The sequence below is a fragment of the Neospora caninum genome, chromosome X (assembly GCF_000208865.1).
Source record: "Neospora caninum Liverpool complete genome, chromosome X".
Lineage (NCBI taxonomy): Eukaryota > Apicomplexa > Conoidasida > Eucoccidiorida > Sarcocystidae > Neospora > Neospora caninum.
The window spans coordinates 1,121,010-1,144,977 of NC_018396.1; the positions used below are offsets into that span (position 1 = coordinate 1,121,010).

A 23,968-nucleotide genomic window follows, 5' to 3' on the forward strand; every position below is an offset into this window, starting at 1 on the left:
CTCCCGCACGTCCCGTATCCACAACCTTCTAAAATGAGCGTCACGAGGCCGTACACGTGTCTGAAAGACAGCGCGGCTGATCGTGCGCTTTTGTTTACCAGCAAGGAAAAGGACAAGTGCTGGATACCGCTACGAAAAGTAAAGAGTACCCTGCGAAACACTGGACGGAGTCTCGGGCAGCAATGGCACGGATCTGAATGACGCATCAGTGAGACGACTGGTTTTCGCCGTGCAAATAAAGGGATGCCTCTTCTAGTATGGCATGACGAGGCAGCAAACACTTTCGTCAGATTTTGCCACAGAAACGAAAATCTCTTCCTCCGCGAAAGTGGAGAAACGCATTCAATTGCAGACTGAAACATCACAGGCGGGTCTGGGTTGCTGGCCTACCCCGACGCGTCCTTTCCCTCTTCGGCTCCTTGCTCCGACGCGGAAAGTAGAAAAACGTTATCATATCCCCTATCGTTTTATTACTCTCGCATACACAAGCATAATCAAAGTGTTTGCGACACGCTTGCGAGGGTGAGAATCGAGACTAACAAACCGAGAGGAGAGAGGACGTCCGCTCCAACCCCGGACTCTGTCACTGTCTGGGGGTTTTTCTCCTCCTCGTCATGAACAGGTTTTTTCATGGCATCTTCAAAATGTTCACGCAGATTGTACCCAGACGCGGCGATGGTGACATCGACGGCGGACACCTGGTTCCGTGCACCTACACAGCCCAGGCTGAACCGCGTTTCATAGCGATTTCCATTCTTTTGCGGAGGTAGGGTAAACATGGCTGCAGCGTTTACGCCATCCCCTGCACTCCAGAATGAAAACCCCTCGTCTGCGAGGGGGAACATCCCACTATACTCAGACTCAATGTTCCCCGGCGTACAGATTGCTCGGTAAGCGTTGCAGCACTTACTCTTGAAAGCTTGCGGAATAATCGCGGTCGCCCCTTTGCAGAAGAACCGCATTTGGTCCCCATAGCGCATTGAAACCGACAGATGTTTCGGGTGTTCAACGTCAATAACGGCGTCGAAGACAGTTCCTTGGGCGCCGGTGCAAAAACGACTCTCGCCCGCTAGTGCCACGAAAATGCACAAAGAAACTGCCCACTGCCTAACTGATAAGGTACCTCTGCACGCCATCTTCCTCGTCTTGCCCCACAAACGCGGAACGATGAAAATCAGAAAGCAAATACAGAATCTAATGGAAAACCCGTGTAGAACGCATTAATTCAAAGCACTTTTCCAGCGCCGATCTATCTACTCACAATACGTATACATTGGACACAAGCGAGACGTACGGGAAAACCGCGACTCTCGAGGGCAACTCAGCGGACCTGGCCCTTAAGCCGTCAACAAGAAAATGCAAGGAAAACATTTCGCCTGCTTCCTGCTGATGCCCCGAACACCGAAAGCTCACTTGCGACACTCAACGTACATTGTTGTAGCCGAAAACTCTTTGCGACGCAATACCGCGATTCTCTAGCTACATTGAAGCGCCTAGCCAACAGAATAGGGCGACGAATGGAAGGAAAATTAGTGGAACGCCCTCCAGTCTCTACACCATGGCAAGCGTATCTTTCGTAAGGCAAACTCCACCCAAAAATCATATCTGGGCCTCATTGTCGAACCCTTCTACTCTATCGATCCTCGTAAGTTCTGAAGCGACGCTTGCGCGCCGGAAGGGGGGGGGGGGGTCCGACTGCCTCGTGGAGCGCCGCACTGGCGAGGTTCGTCCTTTCTCCGCTGTTTCTGAACTCTGTAAAAGGGAAGCACATGCAGTACATATTACCTGGGACAACATAATCCACACCACACTTTGTGTGTGTTCATCAACAGTTTGACTTACGCTTTATGATACACTTCAAATGAGGTCTTGCTTAGAACGCAGCTCACAGCCTCCCCATCGCCTCACGATGACACGCAACACGTTTCGGAGACGCGACCAGATGTTCCAGAAAACCCAAAGCCCCTGGTAGTTCCAAGAATCGTCGACTGCCGGTATTATGGGGGGCAAACGTTGCTCTCTTGTTGCTTTAAAGACGTGTCAACATCTTAGGTACATACTGTTGCGCAGCTTGTTGCACTGTAAGGCGTTGATGTCTTCACGTGTCTCCAAGTTCGTTTCCAGGAAGAAGTGGAACGGTGCTGGCACTCCGTGTAGCTTCATGTTCGCTTCTTCTGACAAGAGATTCTCCAGATATGCCTCTCAGCCGGGTAGCTCCTCTACCGAGGAAGACTCATGCGCAGTTGAGCCCAGCCAGGTGATGTAATGCCTTTTTCAAAGCCATTCTGTACGTCGAACAACTGGACTCGAATTCCTTTTCCGGCTGTACCGTGATTACGCATGGGCACACTGGGCTAAGCTGTTCCACCGGCGGACGTCTAGTGCTTCCTCTCCTCAGCCGACACAGACGGCACACTTGCACGCGTCTCTCGAGAAGACGCACTTGCTTGAACGAGAAAGAATATTTACTGGGTCAGAGAGAGGTAGTGGAAGTAACTGAGAGAGGCTGAAGCTGTCAAACTTTCTGACGCTTCCTCAACTGTGCAGAGTGGAACTAGAAACGGCAGATTCCTTCGGATCACCTGCAGAGCTTTTGTACATAAAGGATTGCTACCGACACACTGGATGCGGTTCACAGAAGGGGGGTGCCAGTCAGCTTTCCAACCGTGAAACCACTATATACCTCAATAGACCCATTTAGCTGTGTATCAATAGGCTATCTATATATATAATATTTAGATGCGTTCACGTATAAGTGTGTCACTCGTGCACCTCAACAAAACGTGGACGTACTAGGAAGCGACTTCCCGTCATGAGAGGAGCAATTTAGGAGAGCGTTGGCATGCGTCTGCAAGTAAGCGTACGAATTATTTCCAGTAATTTCTTGCCACTACAGTATTAGGCGCTTGACTGCACAGAGTCTACTGCTGTTTCGGAGGACGCAGTGAATGTAGCGGAGCGGAAGGGAAAGAAACTATTTCTTTGCGGTGTGAAAGTGCATTAACACGCACCCACGCGTTTGAGTTAGATATAAAAGGACAAAAATGTAGGAACAGGCTCTCCAGTATACGTTCACAACTACCAGTGATGTAGGTTGATACACTGCTCTTTGCCTCTATACAGAGAGGGCGGCTAGTTCCCCGGTGAGAGTCGGCGACGTTGCATGCACTTGCAGTTGCTCAGCTCCACCGATCTTGCGTGCCCTCCACGTGTCTTGTTTTCTTCTCCAGGAAACGAGCGTCTTCCGCTGTCCCTTTTCCTTCCGTGTCTCGGCTGTTTTCCGCTTTAGAGAGAAGTGAAGTGGAGGAGGCTTGGCGACTCTCGAGCTCAACAGAAGGAAACGAAAACGGCCATCGAGCACGGGCACGAGAGACGTCGAGGGCCTTTTTTCGACGCAGTGCGGACGGCTTCGGGAGAAATCCTTCCAGACGTGAAAGAGCAAAGACTCCTGTCTACCTCATCTACAGAAGGATGGAAAATCCTCGAATAGAGCCTCTGTCCTTTCTCGCGTTCGTTCTCCTTCTCACTGGCCTCCGGTATACATAGAGGCATCGGCAGAACGCTCGACGCATCTGGTAGAGAAGCTCTTTTTTCCTCGGCTCGTTCCGCAACTTTCCTTGTGCCTTTTTCCTTCACACTCCGAAGCAGCCGACAAAGTTTCAAAGGTGTGCTCCTCTCTGTCGCTCGCCTCGTTGGCTTCTTTAACCTCACAACCCGCTCCTGTGAGTGCTGGAGGCCTTCGCCTCGGCCGCCTCCCCGCCTCGCCATTTTCCATGGAACGCACGGCGTTTCTTCGTCACATATTCTCTGGCAGATGTCTCCCCTTCCCTCTCCTTTTCCCCTTCTCCTTCTCTCTGCCTCTTTTCTAGCCTCCACGCGCCTCGCCGTTCCGTGTTCGTCCTCCGGCGGGGGCGCCACCCCATCTTGTTCTTTTCTGCCCTTCCTCCTTCCATCTCTTCTGTATTTGCGTTTCTCTCCTCACTTTTTCACGGATTCTGACTCGCATTCCCACACTAGCAACTTATAATTATGCCTCTCCCATTTGCGGCGCTCCGGCTGAAACGGAGAGATAGCGCGGCGCATGCAGCTGCTGGAACGGACGCCTCTGCGTCGTCGCCTCTCTTCTCGTCTTCTGTCTCGCTCGAAAAACTGAAAGTGCGCTTGCGGTCTTCATCTGGAGCTTCTTCCTGTGCGCCGCACCCCGCAGAAGAACCCAGCCGTGCGAGAATCGCCTTCCGACCTTCAAAGAGCGGCTGTCGCTCCTCTCCGTTGTTAGCTTCTCTCGCCTCGCGGTCTCTGCCTGGACGCCAGGCGGCGTCGACTCCGGGGTCGCCTCTCTCAGGATGTCCAGAAGAACACACGCGCTTTGTCTCCGAGCCTCTGAGCGATGCGAGAGCGGATTTGTTCTTGAACGGCAGGGGCCTGCCTTCCTCTTCATCGCCTTCCAATTCCTTGTCTCCTTCCGCTTCTTCTTCTTCTTCTTCAGCTTCTTCCTCGTCAGCTTCGTCCTCTTCGGCTTCTTCCTCTTTGGCTTCTTCCTCTTCCTCGTCAGTTTCTCCACGGCGGCGTGGGAGAGGCGACGTGGCGCTGCCTGCAGATCCTCAGGGTGAGCCTACGCAGACGCACGCGACCGCTTCGTCCTTTTCGCGCGCTGGCGAGGCAGACCTGGAATTCGCCTCGAGTGTCTCTGAAAATTCAATGGCTTTCGGCTTCGTGCGAGAAAATGCGCCTCCTCCTGTAGTCTACCCCGACAGCTCGCCACCCTCTGAGTTGTCGTCGTTGTCGTTGACTTCTCCCTCGCCTTCCTGCCCTCGGCCCTCGCTGACTGTCTCCTCGTGCTCCACCACACGCAGGCCGGAGACAGGCGCCGGCGCCTCACCGGCGTCCTCTCCGACCGCGGTCGTCAGGGCGCCACGGCCTCCGGCTTCGCTCCGGAGCGGCGCCGCAGAAGGGCCTCAGCCCTCGGGCGGACGCCAGAGTCCTCGCGATCCCTTGCCGCCCTTCGTGGACGCCTGTGCGCCGCTGGGGGCTTTCGCGGCAGCCGAGAGAAACAGGGAGATGCGAGACGGGCGAGGCCGGCGGTCTCGCACCTCGTCGCCTCAAGCGAGCGGGGCCGAGAGAAGAAACACGGAAGAAGAGAGCGAGACGCTAAGAGGGAACTCGCCGCAGTCAGGACTTGGAGGCGCGACAGACCAGAATGGAAACGAACGGAAGTTCGGCTCAGGCTCCTCGTCCCCGCACTGGCTGTCCCAGGAGGAGCTGGAATGGATCTTGGAGCCGGAGAGGGAGGGGCGGACGCTGCGGGGGCACGAGAGGAAAGGGAACGAGCGACCGCGACGTGTCTCTTCCGCTGCTTCGCAGTCCCCACCTGCGTCTCCTCTATGCTGGGCAACGCACATGCCTGCCTCATGCGCCTCTGACGACGAAGGTATCGCGCCAGAAGAAGCATACCTGGGGCGACGAGGGAGAGACGAGAGGGTGGCCGGAGACGGCAGCGCGGTGGAGACAGAGGAAGCGGGGCCGGACCTGCGGAGTGCGAACAGCAGCAACGAAGAAGCCCCCAGAAGGGCGAGCTCGCAAGGCCGGGGAGCGCCAAGGCCTAAGACGCGCCCGCTGTCCTCGCCTCTCCTCTTTGCCTCGCCTTTGTCTTCCTCCATCTCCGGAACCAGTCCCGCGACGACTCAGGCGCCTGCGAGGCCGGCGAGGTCTCACCTCGTTTCGGTCTTCTCTCCCGCCGGAGCTGCGGAGCGCCGCCAGAGTCTCCACGCCCAGTCCGCTCCAGAGAAGGAGGCGCAGGCCAGCGGGACGGTCGCCGAAGCGGAGTACACTGCGCATGCAGGCGCGGGCGTCCTCCTCCCGTTCCTAGAAAGCGCCAATCGCAAGGGCCTCTACGTCGAGTTGTTCACCGCAGCCGAACAAGGCGCGAAATCGCTCGCTGCATTCCTCACCGACGCAGAACGAGGCAGCTGCTGCGCAGTCTGCAAACTCTGGTAAGGCGCCCGTGCAAACCTCGCGCCTCCCACACAACAGTCCTCAAATCTTCACCAAAAAGCATACGCATGCAGGCATACAGATATGCTTTATATACGTGGCCAGCATGCCCTTCGTCTACCTATACGTATAAATGCATATATGCATATATACACATATATATATATATATGTACATCTTATATATATATATATATATATATATATATATATATATATATATGGATACGGTGGCAAAGGCATCAGAAACCGCCTCAGGCCCCCTTGCATGTAGTGCCTGATTTTTCATGTGTGCAACAGTCGCTGTTCACCACGTTTGAGGTCTCTCGGCTGTTTCTCGCTTGTAGCGCTTAGGTTGCCTTCCGCAGCTTCACTGGGGTTTTTCGATGGCGTCTCCTTTCTCCACGTTCGAGTGCTTCGCTGTAAAATAGGACTGTGCGCACGCAAACGCATACACGAGAGCGGTGCCGTACGAAGGCAAACGCGTATCAGGTTCGAGTCACCTGCGGTGTGCAGTCATATCTGCGTGGGTCAGTTGAGGCCGTCAGCTGTAGGTTTGCGGCTTCTGCAGCAGGGCGGCGTTTCGCTAGTGTGTGTTTGGTGGCAGGTACAGCGAACTCAACTCGCTGGGACTGCTGAAAATTCACTTCGGCAAACGAGGGTTCCCTGCAGGAGGCCGCCGCACTTTTTGGCGCCTCGCCCTTCTCGGCGACGAGGTTCTCTGCACAGCTGCGGAGTACCAGGTAGAGACAGTTGTTCGGGCCAGCAGCCCGTCGTAGCGGCGCAAAAACGAAAAACAGACTGAGTAGTCCAACGCGAGTGGACTCCCCAGAAACGGTTGGTAGAAACTTTGGAATCCCCTGGGGCAGCCCACTGGCGACAGCACGTGGCGCGCGTAGGTCTGCGTGTGCATGCAATCGCGTTTTCTCTGTGCTGGTGTTTTTCTCTTTTGGCAGCTGCTCTCTGTGACGCCAAGCGCGAACGACCCTGAAATCATGCGCGACGTAGGAAGGACGTTTCCGTACCGACAGAAGTTCCGGGACTTGGCAACGTAGGTGACGTTGACGACGAAGGCTGATTTCGCAAATTCGATTGCAACTAGGTTTCGCGGCTTCGCCGGGTTCTCTTTGTACTCGTGTGTCCCCTCACTCTCTTCCCTTCTGTTTCGCGTCCTTGGGGCTCCCCTGGCTTCAACGCCGGCTTCACAGCCTGGTCTGTGTCGCTGGTCCTTTCGTTTCTGTGCCCGCCTTCTCTCGCGCCGTTCCTTTGTCGTCTCTCGTTCCTCTTGTCTTCTCTCCGCTCCCGTACTTTTACTTTCGGTCTTTTCCTTTTCTGCCTTCCACGTGTTGTTCCAAGGTCGCTGATCCTTCTCTTCCTTTCTCGAGCCTTCTCGAAAAGTTTGTTTCCCTTTTCTAACCTCAGGCAACAGGCGTTGGAGCGAATGCTCCGAGCGTCGGCGAACCAACTGACAACGGTCGGCTACTGCCAGGGAATGAACTTTGTCGCCGGCGTCCTGCTGGAGGTGATGGGAGACGAACAGGTGGGGAATGGAATCGCACTTCCTGGAACAAGAGGCAGACAAAGAAGCTTTTAAAACGGGGAAAAGGAACAGCAGAGGCTTGCAACGACACAACGGGAGTCTATCCAGAGCAGAACACAAATCGTCTCCCTGTCTCCGGGCGACTGGGGAACAGCGAGAGGGTAGTGATGTCGAGGCGTTTTTGCCGTGGGGAGTATCTGCATGCAAGCGAGGGAGCTGGGAGTCAATGAGGAGGACGGACGAACTGCAGTTTGCAAACCCCTCTTAGCGTTTCGCTTCGCGTGTCGCACTCTAAAGTGCACAGCAGCCCGCCCCGAGAACGAAACGCTACTGATGTCTCCCGTCGAACTTCGTTGGCACTTCGCTGGCTACAAGATGCTCAAGAACGCAGGGCGGCGCAGCCCCGCGTTCTACGATCGCTATACTGTCCACCTCGTCCGTCTCGGGTTTCCCTCTTCTTGCTTCACACCCCATATATAGAAATCTATCTATATATATATATATATATATATATATATTTATTTAGTTGTTTATAAATAGACACGTAGGTAGATAGATAGATATCCTTGTCTTTCTTTCCCTTTTGTGTCGCGGCAGGATGAGACAGTGTTCAGCAGTGCCTGTTTATCCGTGCTTTGTTTGCCACTCAGACTGCCTATCAGTGCCTCGCAGCGTTGATGAAGTCTTACCAACTCGACCAGGTCTACTCCCCTTCGCTGCATCGAGTCAAGGTAAGCCCAGTGGAGGTGCGTCTCCCGGCCGCACGTGGCGTTTTCATCTTTTTCCGAGGTTTCTCGACTTGTCGTTTTTTTCGCCCCGCTCTACATCTGTTTTGTTCGCATCTTACCAGAACTTTGCGCGTTTGCCGCTCTCGCGGCCGGGCTGTCGTCCAACGAAAATCTCTGGAGAGAGACCGCCGATCCGGGCTGCTGCGTCCCAGCGTTTGCTGGCTCCACCCGCGTGCCGCGCCGTTCCTACACGCCCTATGCAAGCGTCCTTTTTTCTTCGCAGGCGATTGTCTTTCAGTTTGACTGCCTCCTGAAAGCCTTCCTTCCCAAACTGCATGCACATTTCGTGAGTCCAACTCTTTCGAGGAACGCCAAACATCCCGCACGAACCAGACAGCGCGTGGGAAAGGTCTTGTGTGCAGACTTGTTGACTACCACATATCCATATACACATACAAATATAGATACATATAAATCTATAATATAATATATATAAAATATAGAATATATAATATGTATATCAATTGATTCCTGGCTCTAGTCTTTTTGGCCACAGGTCCACCTGTACTTCGGTTTGTGAGTTGTCCTGTTTCTTATTAAGACGGACACCACAGAGATGTCTTGACAGGTCTCGCTTCTGTTGGCGGGCGGTGTACGTACACCTGCGCGGCGTACGCCTCGTTGCATGCGCGTGTGAGTCGCTTTCTGCCTCTGGCAATTCGTGGGCCGCTTTCGTCGATGTCGCGCTTTGCAGGAGAAGCAGCTCATTCGCTCCGACTACTACTGCGTCCAGTGGGTGATGACGCTGTACGCGTATGAACTGCCTCTCTCCGTCGTCATGACCATCTGGGATCTTTTCTTTTTGAAAGGATGGAAAATTCTCTTCAAGGTTGGCCTCGCGATCCTCGACAGCGTCCGAAGTACGTCGCCCTCTCTTCTAGCAGTGTGGCTCTGGTGCTCGTCGCTCTCTCTGCGTTGCACTCTACTTTCCCACCAGGTCCATTGTCTCGCACTTTTTTTTTCTGGCCGTCACTCTTTTCCTTTCCCGTCTTCATCTCGCTCTTTTCCTTTGTTGTCTTCATCTCGCTCTTTTCCTTTCTCGTCGTTCTCTCGCTCTTTTCCGTTCCCGTCTTCATCTCATTCTTCGCGCTCTTCGCTCTGTATCTCTCGATATCTCGCTCCTCGTGTGTGGGGACTGAACAACTGCATGCAGTGTCCACCTCTTCGTTCGGGTCTCCTTTTTGTCGGCCTCAGATGTCTCACTGCCGATCGCGTACACTGATGCGCGTGTCTCGTGTCTCTGTCTCTGTTTCCATCCAGCGGTTTTGCTGTCTCTCTCGTACGAAGACACGTTGCAACACATTCGATGGGCATCTGCTGCTGCCACAGCGTCGGTCGCCCCTGCGGATGTTCTCGAGAAGAAGGCAGACGAATTGCGAAGAAGAAACATGACAAAAACACCTCCCTCATCTGAGTCCAAAACGGCACAGGCATGCCAGACGCCATGCGAGAACTCGCCTTCCTCGTCTCCTTGCTCTTCCTCTTCTTCTTCCTCTTCCTCTTCTTCCTCTTCTTCCTCTTCCTCCTCTTCCTCCGCTTCGTCGTCTTCTTCGTCTTCTTCCTCTTTTGGCGGACCTGAGCTTCAAGAGAAGCCCTCCGCGGGAATGTCTCGAGAGACTCCTTCATCTCCCCCGTCGAAGGCCCCCTCTGTGTGCAGTGGAGAGGACGGAAAGAGAGACAGCTCTCAAGAGGCCGAAGACACAGACTGCGCAAGAGACGAACAAGCTGGGATCGAGAGGCTGCTCGAACGCATGGCGCGTTTCCCTGTGAAAAACAAAATGCTGACCGCTCTTGAAAGAGCCTACGACCGCTTCGGAGACAATGCGGAGTTTCACATTGTCAGAGGTACGCGCCGTGGTGATGCCAGCATCCCCTGGTCTCGGAACGTGTGTGCGCTTTCTGAGTTTACCCGCATGTGTGGACACTTTGCGTGGACGCGTCGCCTGACAGGCGCGGCCCTGGTTACACCCCACCTAGAGAAAAAGCTATAAGCCCCCAGTTTCCTGCCTGTAACAGGATAGCCCTTTTCCTTTAACCGCTCGTGTAGTGCATCTAAAAAACAGAGGCATTGTAGGACTTAAAATACTCCGTGTATGGCTCCACGTAGAAGATATGCAGAGAACCGAAGTCTCGAGGATTGCTGGACCCCATCCCACTAGAGACTGGTCGAGACAGGTGCGAGTTGAAGTAACGGACGTTTTAGAGGCGTTCGATTTCCAGCTGTCCGTACACCTCGTTTGTTCGGAGGTAGAACAAAACGGGCACGCGGGAAAGGCAGATGATAGAAGAGCCTCGACACACTGCACACACAGAGGCAACACGTGCACGACTCTGCTTTCTTGACTTCTTGGGAAACGCTACGCGGCTTTGACTTGTTGCCACACACACCGCAGAGATACGCCATTCTCTCTTCAGTTCCTCTGCTTTCCTCGTTTTCCCTCCTTTCTGCTCAGACAAGGCCTCAAAGAAACTTCGGTGGTGCGTGCGCGCGCGGCGGCAAACGCGCGTGCGTTGCCCTGACGCCCAAGGAGACACCAAGACCCCCGCTCAGTCGTGGGGGTTCGGCCAGTTCGAGTGGAGCCTGTTTGGCGGGGCAGGGAACTCTGTCTCGCATGCAAGCAACTCCGATTTTCCAGGCTTCTCCTTTTCGATGTTCTCAGACTATTTCGCTCCCGGCACCAGAGGAGCAAGCAGAGGCGCCGCGCAAGAAGCCGGAAACAAACAGACAGAAGGAGCCTGAGACGAAGGAAGACAAGAAAGAGCGGAAGCGGAAGGAGAGAAAAAATGGAAGACCGGGGAGAAAGAGAGAAGGAAGGGGAGGTAGGAAAGAAAGGAAGAGACAGACAGGAACAGAAGAGGAAGCGAGCCGGAAAGGAAGGAAGCGAGAGCAGGAAAGCGTTTAGAGGAACGGGGGAGGAAGAAGGTTTTGTTGGAAGGAGAGGCGAATTTGAGAAATGGGCGTTTTCACAGCGAGCAAGAGGCTAGGCTTTCAAGGTTGCTGGATGTGTTCTGGAGAGGCGGCGAAAGGAGCGGAGGTGAAGAGAAAAATCTTGTAGGAGCAGGGACACTCGGTAGACGACGCGCGGATCTCTTTGCCTCGGCGGAGAGAGAAACGCAGCACACCATTGAAAATCTCACAAAGAAACGAAGTGCGTTCGCGGGGTATCAGGCACGAACCAGCGACACATGCATGCGATCTACTCGACACATCCCTTCACACAGGTGGAAACACCAATAGTTAGAGTACACACATGTATTTTCACATATATATATATATATATATTTAAATATATTTATTTTTGAATATATATTTATATATATCTGGGCAGATGCATGCATGAATCTCTCGAGAGAGGTGGCGTCGAAGGAGGCGAATCGCCTAGAGAGCGGTTCGTGGGGTTTTGCGAGACATTTTCATTTGACGTTTTCGGCAAAGACGCCAACCCGTGCAGGACATGGGGCGGTTTCCCTTTGGTGCGGCGGCGCTTCAGAGACTCTTTTCTGCATTAGGAGAGCCGAAACAGGGGCTTGGCAAGCATTCCTAGATTGACAGAAACAACATCACGATCTTGGAGCGCTTGGAACAGGATACCAAACCTAGTACTGAGTTCAATGTACAGGGTTGCCTTGTGGGTTTGTTTCAATGTCCAAGGCGGTGTCAGCAAAAACGCGAATACGCGAGCGAATGCTTTGGTCTTGTGTTGCTGCGAGTTGGGTGTTTCCTGGAGTCTCGCCTCTTTGGCACCTTCTCTTTCTGCCGAACTGAAATGTATCTCTTTCTGCTGACACGCTGCCCCGTTTCTCCTCGTTTTCTTCTCTCTGGTCTTAAATGTTTCGTCTTTTTTGCGGCCCACAGACATACGCTTATCTCTCACAGCTTGTCTCGCATTCTCGCTGCCGCTTCCGTCCTTTGTCGACACGCGCTAGCTCTCTTCCCACTGTCCCTTTTGGGTTTGGTCGCCTTTTTCGTTTCTTCTTTGCTCGCCGGTCTTCGCTTCACACGAAAGAGAGCAGGTAGCCTCCGGTTTTGGGTGGGGACGAAAGCACCCCGAAACGAAAGACGAGAAAGAGTCGCAGAGAAACAGCCGCCTTCACCCTCTGTGTTTTTCGTGTGGCATCGTTCTGTACTTCTCTTTCTGGCTTTTGGTGTTCTCGCGTCTTTTCCGTGGCACGGTCGAGGGCCTGGTCAGTGGATGCGCCTGTCTTCAGTTTCCACGAGAAAAACACCAAAACACGGCTATCTTTCCTTCTTTTTGATATATCGCATTTCCCACACGAGGTACAGAACGCGGAGTGGACACAAAACTGTTTTCTCGCCACACGGATTCGACCTGCTGAATCACGCGAATCCCCGAATACGCAAGAGCAAGATTCAGAGAGGTATCTGAAAGAAGACTTCGCTCTCCTTTCTCTCACCCTCTGGGCCTTTCCCCTGTCTTGTCCTCCGATTGGAACCCACACTCTTGGCAGATTGGCTCTCGATTCTCTAGCGTCTCTTGGCTGGCCATTTTAGAGCTGTCCGTGAATGGGTGTCTCCTTCCTCGCCTGTCTGTATCCTTTTCTGTTTGCGTCAGCCTTTCTCTACATTTCTCTAGCGCATCACCACGTCTCCTTTCTCCTTTTCCTGTGCGCCTCGTTTGGACCTGTCCCCTGTCTCTCTACCAAGCGGGGGAACTGTCTCCTTCACTGTCTCCTCTCTCATAGCCGGCTACCTTCTCGCCTGCTTGCCTGTCTCCCTTCTCATCTCAACCTGAAGGCATGCGCTGCCCTTCCGCCCCTCGCACTCGGTTTTTCCTTCTCTCTTTGGCTCAAATCTTGTCTTCTTCAAGGGAGGAGCGGTGACTCAAAAACTGGTTTCTATGGGAAAAAACTTATGCGAAATACATGACAGTTCGCGATTGCGAAAAGACACAGAGCGGATCGCAGTTTCGTGCCCGAATCGAAGCTTTGTGCCTCGCTCGTTGATTTTTTCGACAAACCTTGTTCCTTCTAACAGCGGCTCTTGATTTTTTACGGTGATCACTGACCTCTCTTCTTTCTTTGCGCAAAATCGAGGAACAGCGGGGCTGCATGCGCGGTCGACGAACAAAACAACATCTCCATTTCTCACAAAACACTGTTTCCTCTTCTTTACTGTTCCTAATTTATTGCCGTTTCTGTCAAAAACACCTTTTTTATTCTCGTCTCTTTCCGACGTTTCGGGCCCTCGTCCGATACCGTGCATGAACATTCCTTCCGTGCGCATGCACAGAGTCATGAAAAAGGTTTTTTTATTGCCTCGCGCTTGTTTCTCGTCCGATTTTAGGATTTCGTCCCCTCAGACTTTAATTTGCGACGCTCTCCCTTTTCGTAACCGAGACTCTGCCTCGGGCAAAGGCTCGTCGTGGAAGTTCTCCCCGACTCAAACTGGGAAAAGATCTTCTCACGGCGCCGACAAGGGTAAACGCGCTTGGCTATTCTGCATTTTCCCGTTTCCTCCCGCCCTTTTTTTTCTTCCTTTGGTCTTCACCTCTCTCGCACATTTTGACTCGCATTTCCTCTCCAGCGGCCCTTCCCCCATTATTCTCTCCCGGTCCGTGCGAAAGAGTCTCCGCGCTCTTCTGGGCGTTCGTCGACAGACACAATCGCCTGTAAAATCCGCGTCGTTCTGCTTCGCCACACTCTCCGTTTGCTTGCTTTCCTTTCTCTGTTCCTTCCTGTTCTAACTCCTCTCCGACCGATTTGCGGCTCTCGCTTGCTTCCTTCGCGGTGAAGCCACGCTCACCGAGCTGCTGGTGCGGCCTTTTTTGGTTCGTTCTTAAAAGTACGCAAAGCGGTCGGCAGCGCCAATCCTTTGGAAGGAGAAGACGAGACGAAGCAGAGAAGAGGAGGATAGGCGGCGAAGCGGGGCGAAGCGCAGAAGAAGAAGGAACGAGACAGGGAAAGAAGACGGGAAGATGGAAAGCACGAAGAAGGGGCGTCGAGAACGAGGGAGACGGGTCCGGTCTCCGTCTGAGTTTGCAGCTTCAGAAAAAGGGAAAAAGCAAAGAAGAAGGAGGAACAAAGGCGACATGCAACGGAACTTACAGTGGCTGTGGCGTCTCGGCGCCGACTATCGGGGGTACGCACTGTTTTTGAAACCTTGCGAGACTCGCACGTGAGTCAGTCTGATGGTCCTCGTCTCGGCTGCTTCCTGTGCAGTTTCGCCCCTGGTTCGTTGTCATCGTCTCACTGATTCTCCTCGGTGTTCTTCTTCTCCTTCCTTTTTTTGCGAGGCTGTCTATTCTTACCCTAAAACCGCGAGACACGCATTTTCAAGAATCTGGCGGGCAAGCCTCGTCACATGCTGGCTGCATGGACACATTTGCCGCTTCGTCCACAGCTCCGCATGTTTCGACCGCGACTCGTCGACATCACTGATTCTTCCAGCGCGTGAAAGGGATCCTGTCGTGGTGCCTCGCCCTCGCGCGCTCTTCTTTCCTTTTTCCTCTCGCTCCTCTCGCTCCTCTTTCCCCATCTTCTTCTCTCTGGCCTTTTCGTGTCTTTTTGATGCGCCTTCCGCAGCTTCTGCCCTCTTCGGGAAATCTCGCGGCCTTCCTCGTCGAGACTGACGAGCGTAGACCCGAGCGGCGACGGACGTTTCTCTTCTGCTGCTTACCTCCGGCCGATTCGCCGAGTCTCGCTTGTCGGCGATTGCTGCGCGAGAAGTCGCGAGGCCGCGCCGTCGGAAGGAAGAGAGAACTGGGACGGAGAGGCTGAGGCGGCTCTGCGTTGCTGCGGTCACAAGAACCTGAACGGAAAGCAGGAGGAACAGGCAGTGCAGGGGCCGCATCCTCACGAGGCGAGCCGAGGAGAACCGTTCTGCTCGAGATGCTTTTATGAAACTTTCGTGATGACCCGAACTCCCGCCCTCATTGTGTCTTGGGCGTCCGAAGACAAGCTCCGTCCACCGCTCCGAAGCAAAGCGATAACTGGACAGGCAACCAAAACTCGAAAACGAGAGAGGACATCTTCGCCCTCTTCTCTCTCTTCGGCCGCTTCGCCTTCGTCGCTTGCTTCTTGCCTCTCAGGGTCGGTCGTGGACGTCGCTCTTTTGCAGCGAGAGTGGCTGCATGTTGCAGCCTTGAAGCGGCGAGCGGGCACCCTGGAGGTGGACGTGGAAGAGCGAGAGCGACGCACAAGTGTCTCTTCGAGGAACGGCGAAAGGGGCGCAGCAGGCGCCTTCGGCGAGGCCAACCGTGAGGCGAACTTCGGGCAGGGCGCGTTTCGGCGTTGCCGTTTTGCGGAGTTCCTGGACCGCCTCGAAAACGGCGACGAAACGCTCTATCTCACCACTCAGCGAGTTCCTCATTCGCGCGACGGTGAGGCGAAGATGACGCACAAGAGGAAGAATCAACGGGCAAAGAGGCAAGAGATGAAAGAGGAGGGAGCGGTAGAGACGGAAGCAGTCTGCATCTTTGTCACCTCTCGCTACTCACTGCGCGTGCCGCACTTGCTGCGGCTAGCCAGAACAAGAGGAGAGGGCAACACGAGAGAACAAGAAGGGAGAACAAGACGAAAGCACAAGAAGGGAGAAAACAAGACGAGAGCACAAGAAGGGAGAAAACAAGACAAGAGAACAAGAGTTGCAAAAACGGGAGCGGGGACTGAAGAGCAGCAGGTGCTAGGAAGACGGTGAATGGGCAGAGGAGACAACTGGCGGTTGCACGGTTTCCGTCGCTTGTGTTTTCTAGGTCCTCGACGCCTCTGTGGGGCACCTCTGATGAGCCCGCTGGCCGTCGATTTTCCTGCAGTTCCTTCTCTGTTTGGGTGAGGATGTAGTTGCTCTCTTGTATTGTTCGTTTCTCTTTTTCGCTTCTCACTAGTCTCTCAGCGTCTGCGAGGTTCCTTTTCCTGTTGCCTTTTCTGGTCTTTCCCACCTGGTCTCTCGCTTCTGCGCCTGGTCATTTTCTGCTTCACCGTTCTCGCACGCTGCTCTCCTCGTCCCTCTCTGTCTTGCCTTTTCATCTCGCTCTGCTGCCTCTCTCCGTTTCGGCCGTCTTCACCTGTTTTCACCTCTTCCTGCATCGCTCTCTTCTGTTCTTTGCGCTGCTTCTGCTCAATCGCCACAGGCGTCTCGCCACCGTATCCTGCAGCCACGCGTCTCCGTTCGTCATCCGGTAGTCTCCATTCCCTCTCTCCCGTGTGCTCCCTCTTTATATATATATATATATATATATATTTCTGTCCATGTCGGATGCCATTCGCCCTTCTTACAGTTGCGTTATCTTTGCGTTTGCTTCTTTCTTCTCCTTTCTCTCGTTTTCCACCTCAGCAATCTACAGCCGTACCAGTACAACCTTTGGTGCGGCCATGCAGAGTCGGGAAGCACAACGGGACTCCATCACGACTTCCATGACAATTTGTATGTTCTCCTCCGAGGTAAAGCTTGCAGGTTTGAGCATAATGTAGAAAGTTAGAAGGAGAACCAACTCCGTCATCATCCGTTGATGCATGCATAGAGACATGCATTTCATTTTTAAGTCGCATTCCAGTCACACTGGTAAGGCCTTCTGTTGCATGTATTTCCTTCGCCTATTCATTCTCAGATGCAAGCAGAAAACACAAGCATGTACCCCAATATACAACCTCATCATGGTGTGCCTTCTGTAGTATGTATATGCGAACGTCCATCTGTCTACCGATCTTTCTCTCTCTATATCGGTCTCTCTCTGTGTCTATCTGCCTCTGTATACGCCTCTGGATGCGATGCTTCACATGTGTATTCGACAGGTACAGGACTCTTCAAAAAATATGCGTGTCTCTTGCTACACATGTTTGTGAGCACTTTCAAATGCACACATGATTTCATCTTTTCCTCACATTTTCCATTCCTTTCTCGCCTTCAGGCCGCAAGATTTTCCGGCTGTTCAGTCCGCGGTGCGCGGGCCTTCTTCCCACGAAAGGCCAGGTGACGCGAGTCTATCCAAATGGGTTGATTTGTTATTCGTCTTATATTCGAGAGGATGGCGGGCACGAGCATGCAGTGAGAAGGTGGAAGCAGGAGAAGGCCGAAGAGCGCCTCTCCCTGCTCCAGGAACGGCTAGAGGCATGCACCCGGAGGAGGAGCGAGGCCGCGAAGGAGACAGGAGACAGGGTAGAAAAGGCGGAAGGAGCGAAGCTCGCTGAAGACGACCGCGCAGAATCCGCAGCAGACTTAGAGCTGCAAATCGCAGAGGCTGAACGCGAGTAGGCAGGAAGCGATGCGTGACAAAAGATGCGGGTTCTTGTTTGTCGGGCGCAGTTATCACCGGAGGAAATCACCCGTGTCTGGTATGCACACAGATGCATATTTCACATCTATCGATATCTAGCTCTCTGTATATATCTGTACATGCGCGTTTATGCAGATAAATCGGTATTCAGAGACGTCGATACTCACGTTCGTGTGCACGTACAATGGTTGTACTTGAACGCGTGTCCGTACCTCGATTTGCTTTCTAGAACAAGAATGCATACGCATGAAGAGAGACTCGATTACAGGTGTCATGCGAAAGATTTTGACGGTAGATCGTTGCGCCATCTACTTCCTCTTGCAGACCGCGTTAGCTATTCGTGGGCTCCCCGTTGCATCTGAGTCGCGCTTCACAAACTACGGGAGACACACTCATACGGAGGCATCTTTGCGCATACATGTATAGGCGTGAACGTGCAGATACATATATATATATATATACATATATATATACATATATATATATATACATATATATATACATATATATATATATATACATATATATATTCATTTATTTAGTTCTATCTTCACTAGGCCTGCACGAGGCTGTGGCATGCGCTAGTCCTGAAGGACGGACGTGGCGATTTGAGGTTTTTTGGTTCGCTTCCTGCCTCTCGCTTTAGGCTCGACGACCTTCTTGACCAAGCACTGGAAGACATGGTCGAAAGTGAAGACGAGTCGACTGCGTCCGAGAGTGAAGATGTGTCGGAAGAGACAACGCCTAACGCCTTACGTATGGTAAGGCCAGTTCGTCTTCGGAGATGGGCGTGTGTGAGAGGACCACTTTTTCACCGCGTTTTCTGCAACTCTTTGTGACGAGGCTTCATGCACGTGTGGATAGAGCTGCGTGTCTCTCTTTCTCTCTTTTTTAGGCATGATCCGTAACAATCTTTTCGACGTGCACGAAATTTTTCTCGTGTATCCATGTCCCCATGCCACATGCAAAGGGTAGCAACGTCCCCGCTCTCGGGTGTGTCGCCGCTCCACGCGTTCTAGTGGATGCGAGTCGAGATCCATTTGCATGAAGATCTAGACTCGCCTGCTATTCATGCATGCCAACACACATATCACATTTAGTTGCCACGTGTCTAAAATACGAAAGCGTTTCCTGCTCCTGCGGCACATCCAGCAAAATTTTCGTTTCCGCCTTTTCCCCGTTTCGTGAGCCCATTCAGGGCCGGCTGGTTGGCGAGGGCGAAACGCCGGAACACTTCTGCTTGGAAAACACGCGCGAGAGAACGCCCTCAGACAGACGCAGAGAGGGCTACGGCGACACAGCGGAACCCATCACGCCCGACAACGTCCTTTCAAAGTTCTGGGAAGTCGAAATTCTTCCGGGGGAAATGTGTAAGTCCTTTACCAGTGTCGTGCACCCGCCGGGCAGGAAGCGTGAGGGAGGACGCATGCGGTTCTCTGGCAGGGAGCGAGAGCGCGCCGCCAGTCTTCTGTTTGTCGCGTTTCGCGTCGGATGTCTCGCGAACGAATACGTGGGCTTACCCCTTGTCCAGAAGCCTTCTCGACACAGGCGTCCCAGACACCTACCCAGAGCGTAACGTTCTCCCTTCTAAAGTCTGATGGTCGCTTCCTGTGCACCCTCTGTTATCTTTTGCGGTCTCGCCTTTTCCCCGCCTTGTCATCTCTCTCTTTGGTTCCATTTCTGCTATTCCCATCATGTCGCGTTCTGTTTTCTTCTCCGCAGTGTATCTGCCTGCCGGCTGGTTTCACGAGGTTCATTCTTTCTCGAGCCGCACCGACCAGAGTAGCGGCGTGACGCAGGGTCAAGCGCCTTTCCACATGGCGCTGAATTTTTGGTTTCACCCCCCCGTTTTTGGAGCCTCCTACGAGCTGCCCTACGGAGACACTTTCTGGAAAGACCGCACGCGCCCGCTCTTAGAGGCTCACAGCTCGCTGGTGAGGAGACAACGACGAAAATGGAAAAAGATATGGCCTCGGCGATGAACACGGAACTTAGGCGGGGCGTCTGTTTGATCTCTTTAGGTTGCAGGTTCTCGCTGGCATTTGCCCCGGCCTGTGAGTTACGCTTCCTGCTTTTCTCTGCTTCGTGCTCAGATTGCAAAGTTCGACGGCTCAGCCTCTGGGCCACAGACAGCCGACGCGAAAGGCGTCACCGCACCAGCGACAGTGCCCAGGTCCCTTAGATCAGGACAGGCGGAAGGCGGAGAAAATGCAGCACAGAAAAGCGACGGAGAGAGGCAAAAGGAAGACGCAGACGAAGAGAGCAGCGGATGCTTCTACTCGAGCGGAAGCGGCAGCTGTCGAAAGGAGACACCCGGCAGCAGAAAACGACTGCACGGCTCCCGCGCAGCGCAAACAGATTCTTTTCAAAGCACACTGCGGATTGGACAGAAACGCCTTGTTGATGCCTGGCAAGCGCACTGTGCTCTCAAATACGCGGGGAGAAGGTGCCTCATGTATCGAGTCCGGCCCGAGTTTTGCTACTTCTTCGATCCTGCATGACCACCCTTCAATCTCTCTTGATTCAATCAATGTGCGTATATATATATATATATATATATATATATATAAAGGCATGCCTAGTTGTGCCCGGGGGAGCTTAGGTGGTGCTTCTCGCGGGAAGAGAAAACTCATTTTCATTTTTTAGGGGGGGTTCGTTGAGTCCTCATGTCTTGAGTGCGGCCTCTCCAGCTGCGGGGGTGTTTTTCCGTGATGTCGCGTGACCGCTCTAACTGTCGTTCGAACTCGCCTTTCTCAGGCAAACGGGCCGTGTTCAAAACATCTCAGGCTGCGTTCTGGGAAACCTGTGAAGGGTTGCGAGCGCCAAGGAAGGCTCGCGTGTTTCTGTCCTGCGGCTCGAGCAGCGAAGAGCCAGTGGATAGCGCCTGAGGCGAGACGCGGGCGAAACAGATCAGTTGCTTCGCCCCCCGCGACGCGCGCTGCTGGTGAAAAGACCAAGACAGAGACGTAGAGCCACCGAAACCGAGAGACGCATGCACCTGTCGGGGAGGGGTTCACATGCGCAGGCAAGAGAACAACCGAATGATGCGGGTGTTAGCGACCGAGTTAAAGAAACGAGCCTAGGGAGTCAAAGTTAAGTGTTCATGTAGCAGAGACTTCATGTCGAAAGCACATCACGCCCCGGAGACACCCGGAGACAAAGCCCGAGGGCGCGACACAGAAAGTCCGCCTTTGACTCGAGAGCGGGAAGAACAAGGAAAGCAGTGAACGCGAGTTGCGAATTGGGAGCGAGTTGTTGTTCCCACCACTCGCACGTACACTCCATCCCAAGAGGAGGCACCCCCGGCGATCCGACGCGTTTTGTTTTAGAACCTTGGAACAGCAGAAAAAGAGCCCGCGCCCTCGATCGCCGCTCTATTCACGCTCCTCCGGTTCTGGCGCGTGCCCACTTGCTCGGGCCTCTACAAATGCGTTGTCCCCTCTCGGTACGCGCCGTCGAAACCGGTCAGCGTCTTTGCGCGTCCCTATCGTCTTGGTCGAAATACGCGTCCTTTTTGCTTTTCCGGCAAAAACAGTCGTCTGTTGTGAGACGCTCTTCACTTCACAGCTCTTCTCTGGTTTTCTGCTCCGCTGCAGTGTCCTTTCCCGACGTTTGGCCCTCTTCTCTCTTTTCCTCCGGTTCCGCCTTCTCGGTCTCTGCTTTCTCGCTCTCTTTCTCTGTCTTCTCCGTCTCTGTCTTCTCCGTCTCTTTCTCTCTCTTCTCTGTGTCCGCGTCCTTCTGGTCTCCGTTCTCCTTGGGGGGTGGAGTCGTAGTGGTTGTCGGCCGCGGGATGTTCTCGAGGGCCTTGACGGCGGCGCCGAGTTCCTTCACCTTCGCGAGGACTTCGGCTTTGGTGAAAACGGGCTCTTCCGTGTCTTTCTTGCTCTGCTGGCTAGCGAGTTTCTCTCGCCACCACGCGCCGACGTCTTCGCCGAAGGCGCGAACCCCCTTCAGTTTCTCCTCGGGGACCCACGGCCGCTTCGTCGCGATCTGCTCGAGGCGAGAGACGACGTCGACGAGGGCCTTCTCCATCTTGTCAATCACCTTGGGTCGCGCCTCCAGCTCCTCCGCGCGCTTCTTCATCGGCTCTACGACGTTCTCCAGCGCCGACAGCTTCTTCTTCACCGCTTCGATGCCTTCCGCCTTCGCGCTGTCGTAGATCCACTCCTCGTCGGCCTCCAGCTGCTTCCGCAGCTCCTCGCGTGTCTCGGGCACACTCACCCTCGCGATCATCTCCTCGTCGAGCAAACCCCTGGCCGCGTAGATCGACGACTCCAGTCTGTTCATCGCCTCTGCGAGCCGATGCACCCGCAAGTCCGACGCCTCCAACTCCTGCAACTGCTTCCGGAGCGCCTTCCGCTCGGCCGCCGTCAGCGGCAAAGGCAACGTCAGGGTCTCTTCGACCGCGAGGGGCTCGGACACCTGCTTCATGATCTTCTTGAACTTGGGCTGCGGCGTCGGAGTCGTCGTGCTCGTCTGCTCGCTCGCGTCCGAGGCCGACTTAGTCGTCGTCGCCTTCGTCGTTGTGGCGGGCACCGGAACGTAGATCGGGTACTCCTGCGTGAGGTACGCGCGGTCGAAGCCAATCACGCCGCTGCCGTCGATCTTGAACACGAGGTTCGCCTTCGGGAGACGCTTCTCCTCAGCCTCGACTTCCCCGACTTCGGCCTTCTTCTCCGCCTCGGCCTTCTTCTGCGCCTCCTCCTCCAGCTTCTTCGCGACCTCCGAGACGCCAGTGACGGCGAGCTTCATGAGGGGCACGTCGTCCTCGAGAAGCTCCAGTTCAAAGTCGTGCGTCGTTCGGAGCGCGACCGTCCTGCTGCCTTGGGCGAGTCGGCCGTTCCGCCCCAAGAGCACCTTGGTCTTCTCCACGCGGTCGCCGTGCTTGACGCCGGCGTCCGCGTCGTCTTCCTCGGCGATCGACGCGATCTTCAAAACGTACTCAAAGGGCGAAATGTCGTGCAGCAGCATTTGCTTGACGCGGAACGTCGCCGTGCTGTTGGCGGCGATGAACGCGGCGCCCGTGGCCATCGCCTCGTCGCCGTTCAGGTGCGTCCCCACCTCCTTCCCGCCCATCATTGCGTTCAGCTCCTGCTGGACCCGCGGGACGCGCCAGCCGCCGCCGAGCAGCTCAACCTGGTCGATGTTGGCGATGTCCATCCCGGCGTGGTTCAGCGTGGCGTCGAGCGACGCCTTCAGCTTCGCCAGCATCCCCTTCTCCTGGAGAAGGCCCTCGAGGTCCGCGCGCTCAATCGGCTCGTGGAAATCCACGTCGTTGTGCAAGCCCTCCACTCGGAAATGCGTCTGTTTGTTTGCGCTGAGGACGTGCTTGGACATCACCGCCTGCTTCACAAGCTTCTTCAGCGCGCGAGGCACTTGGAGGAGCGCCTTGCCCGGGTGGCGCTTCTCGAAGACTTCGCGCATCTTCTCCGCAATCGCCAGGTCCACGTGGTGGCCGCCCGCCCCCGCAGTCGTCTCGCACGCGAGCAACTGAACTTGCAAAACCTCCTTCTTCGACGGAAGCTGGACCGGCGAGAAGCGGACGACGCCCACGTCAACGGTCGAGCTGCCAACGTCGTAAAACAACTTTGTCGCCGTCGTGTTTGTCGGCAAGTCGAGGGCGTGCTGGACGGCCGCCGTCACTGAGTGGTGGTTGAACGCGATCGCATGCATCCCGGCGATCTCGACCGCGTCACGCAACGCCTGCCGCTGCCGCTGGGTGTACCTACACGGGATCGAGATGACGCAGCCAATCGTCGCTTCCGAGTCGATCCCCGCGGCCTGGCTCGCGAGCTTCTTCACGAAGGCGAGCATACTGGCGGTGACCAACTCCGCAGGCAAGTACAGGCCGTCGCGGGCGAGAACAGCCAAGCTGTGTCGGCGCTTGTCCATGAACAACCGGTAGGGGTAGTAGTCGTGGGGGTAACCACTGGGCAACAGCTTCTCCTTCAACTCCACGGGGAGGAACGCGGCGTCGGGCGAGTCGGCAGTCACGTCGACGAGGCCAAAGTCTGTCGCGTTCACGCCGAGCAACAGATTCGGGTGAAGGAAGACGCGGTCAGGCTTCTTCGCGGCTTGGGCTGCTCCGTCGTCGCCCATCTCGCGCTTCTCGTCGTCTGCAAACGAGACTGCGTTGCTCGTCTTTCGCTTGCTCGCGGTGTTCAAGAGAATCTCGATCGGCCGCCCGGCTGCGACCAATGCCACCTTCACAAACTCCGACCCGAGGTCGAGACCGACGACCTGCGCCTCGGCAAAGAGGGCCGGCGGGCGCAGCGAAAGAAGAGAAACGAGACAGAGAGACAGGAAGAGGAAACCGCGGCGAACAAGACCCGAGGGAGACGGGAACGAAGAGCGAGACGCACGCGCGCCAGGCGCACGCCGGAGACGAGGGCCAACGCCCTCAACAAAAGACGCCAT

The 23,968-nt window shown here is 54.6% G+C and overlaps 4 protein-coding genes across 4 annotated transcripts; 2 read left to right on the forward strand and 2 right to left on the reverse strand.

Annotated features, from left to right (window-relative positions):
• Positions 1-494: 494 nt before the first annotated feature.
• Positions 495-1,136, reverse strand: NCLIV_046140 (conserved hypothetical protein; the record flags this gene model as incomplete). The annotated part of the gene is made up of 1 exon (XM_003884164.1): positions 495-1,136. The coding sequence occupies one exon, from the start codon at positions 1,134-1,136 to the stop codon at positions 495-497; it is 642 nt and encodes a 213-aa protein (XP_003884213.1).
• A 2,893-nt stretch (positions 1,137-4,029) lies between these two features.
• NCLIV_046150 (putative TBC domain-containing protein) lies at positions 4,030-11,058 on the forward strand (the record flags this gene model as incomplete). Its single annotated transcript, XM_003884165.1, has 8 exons — positions 4,030-5,990; positions 6,598-6,733; positions 6,947-7,041; positions 7,413-7,530; positions 8,181-8,261; positions 9,013-9,178; positions 9,579-10,163; positions 10,772-11,058. The coding sequence occupies 8 exons, from the start codon at positions 4,030-4,032 to the stop codon at positions 11,056-11,058; spliced, it is 3,429 nt and encodes a 1,142-aa protein (XP_003884214.1).
• Positions 11,059-14,368: 3,310 nt separating this feature from the next.
• Positions 14,369-20,052, forward strand: NCLIV_046160 (conserved hypothetical protein; the record flags this gene model as incomplete). Its single annotated transcript, XM_003884166.1, has 9 exons — positions 14,369-14,418; positions 14,862-15,658; positions 16,031-16,106; positions 16,612-16,718; positions 17,186-17,525; positions 18,198-18,312; positions 18,750-18,921; positions 19,274-19,485; positions 19,645-20,052. 9 exons carry the CDS (start codon positions 14,369-14,371, stop codon positions 20,050-20,052), a joined length of 2,277 nt encoding a protein of 758 aa, XP_003884215.1.
• A 1,060-nt stretch (positions 20,053-21,112) lies between these two features.
• Positions 21,113-23,968, reverse strand: NCLIV_046170 (Heat Shock Protein 70, ER lumen, related; the record flags this gene model as incomplete). The annotated part of the gene is made up of 1 exon (XM_003884167.1): positions 21,113-23,968. The coding sequence occupies one exon, from the start codon at positions 23,966-23,968 to the stop codon at positions 21,113-21,115; it is 2,856 nt and encodes a 951-aa protein (XP_003884216.1).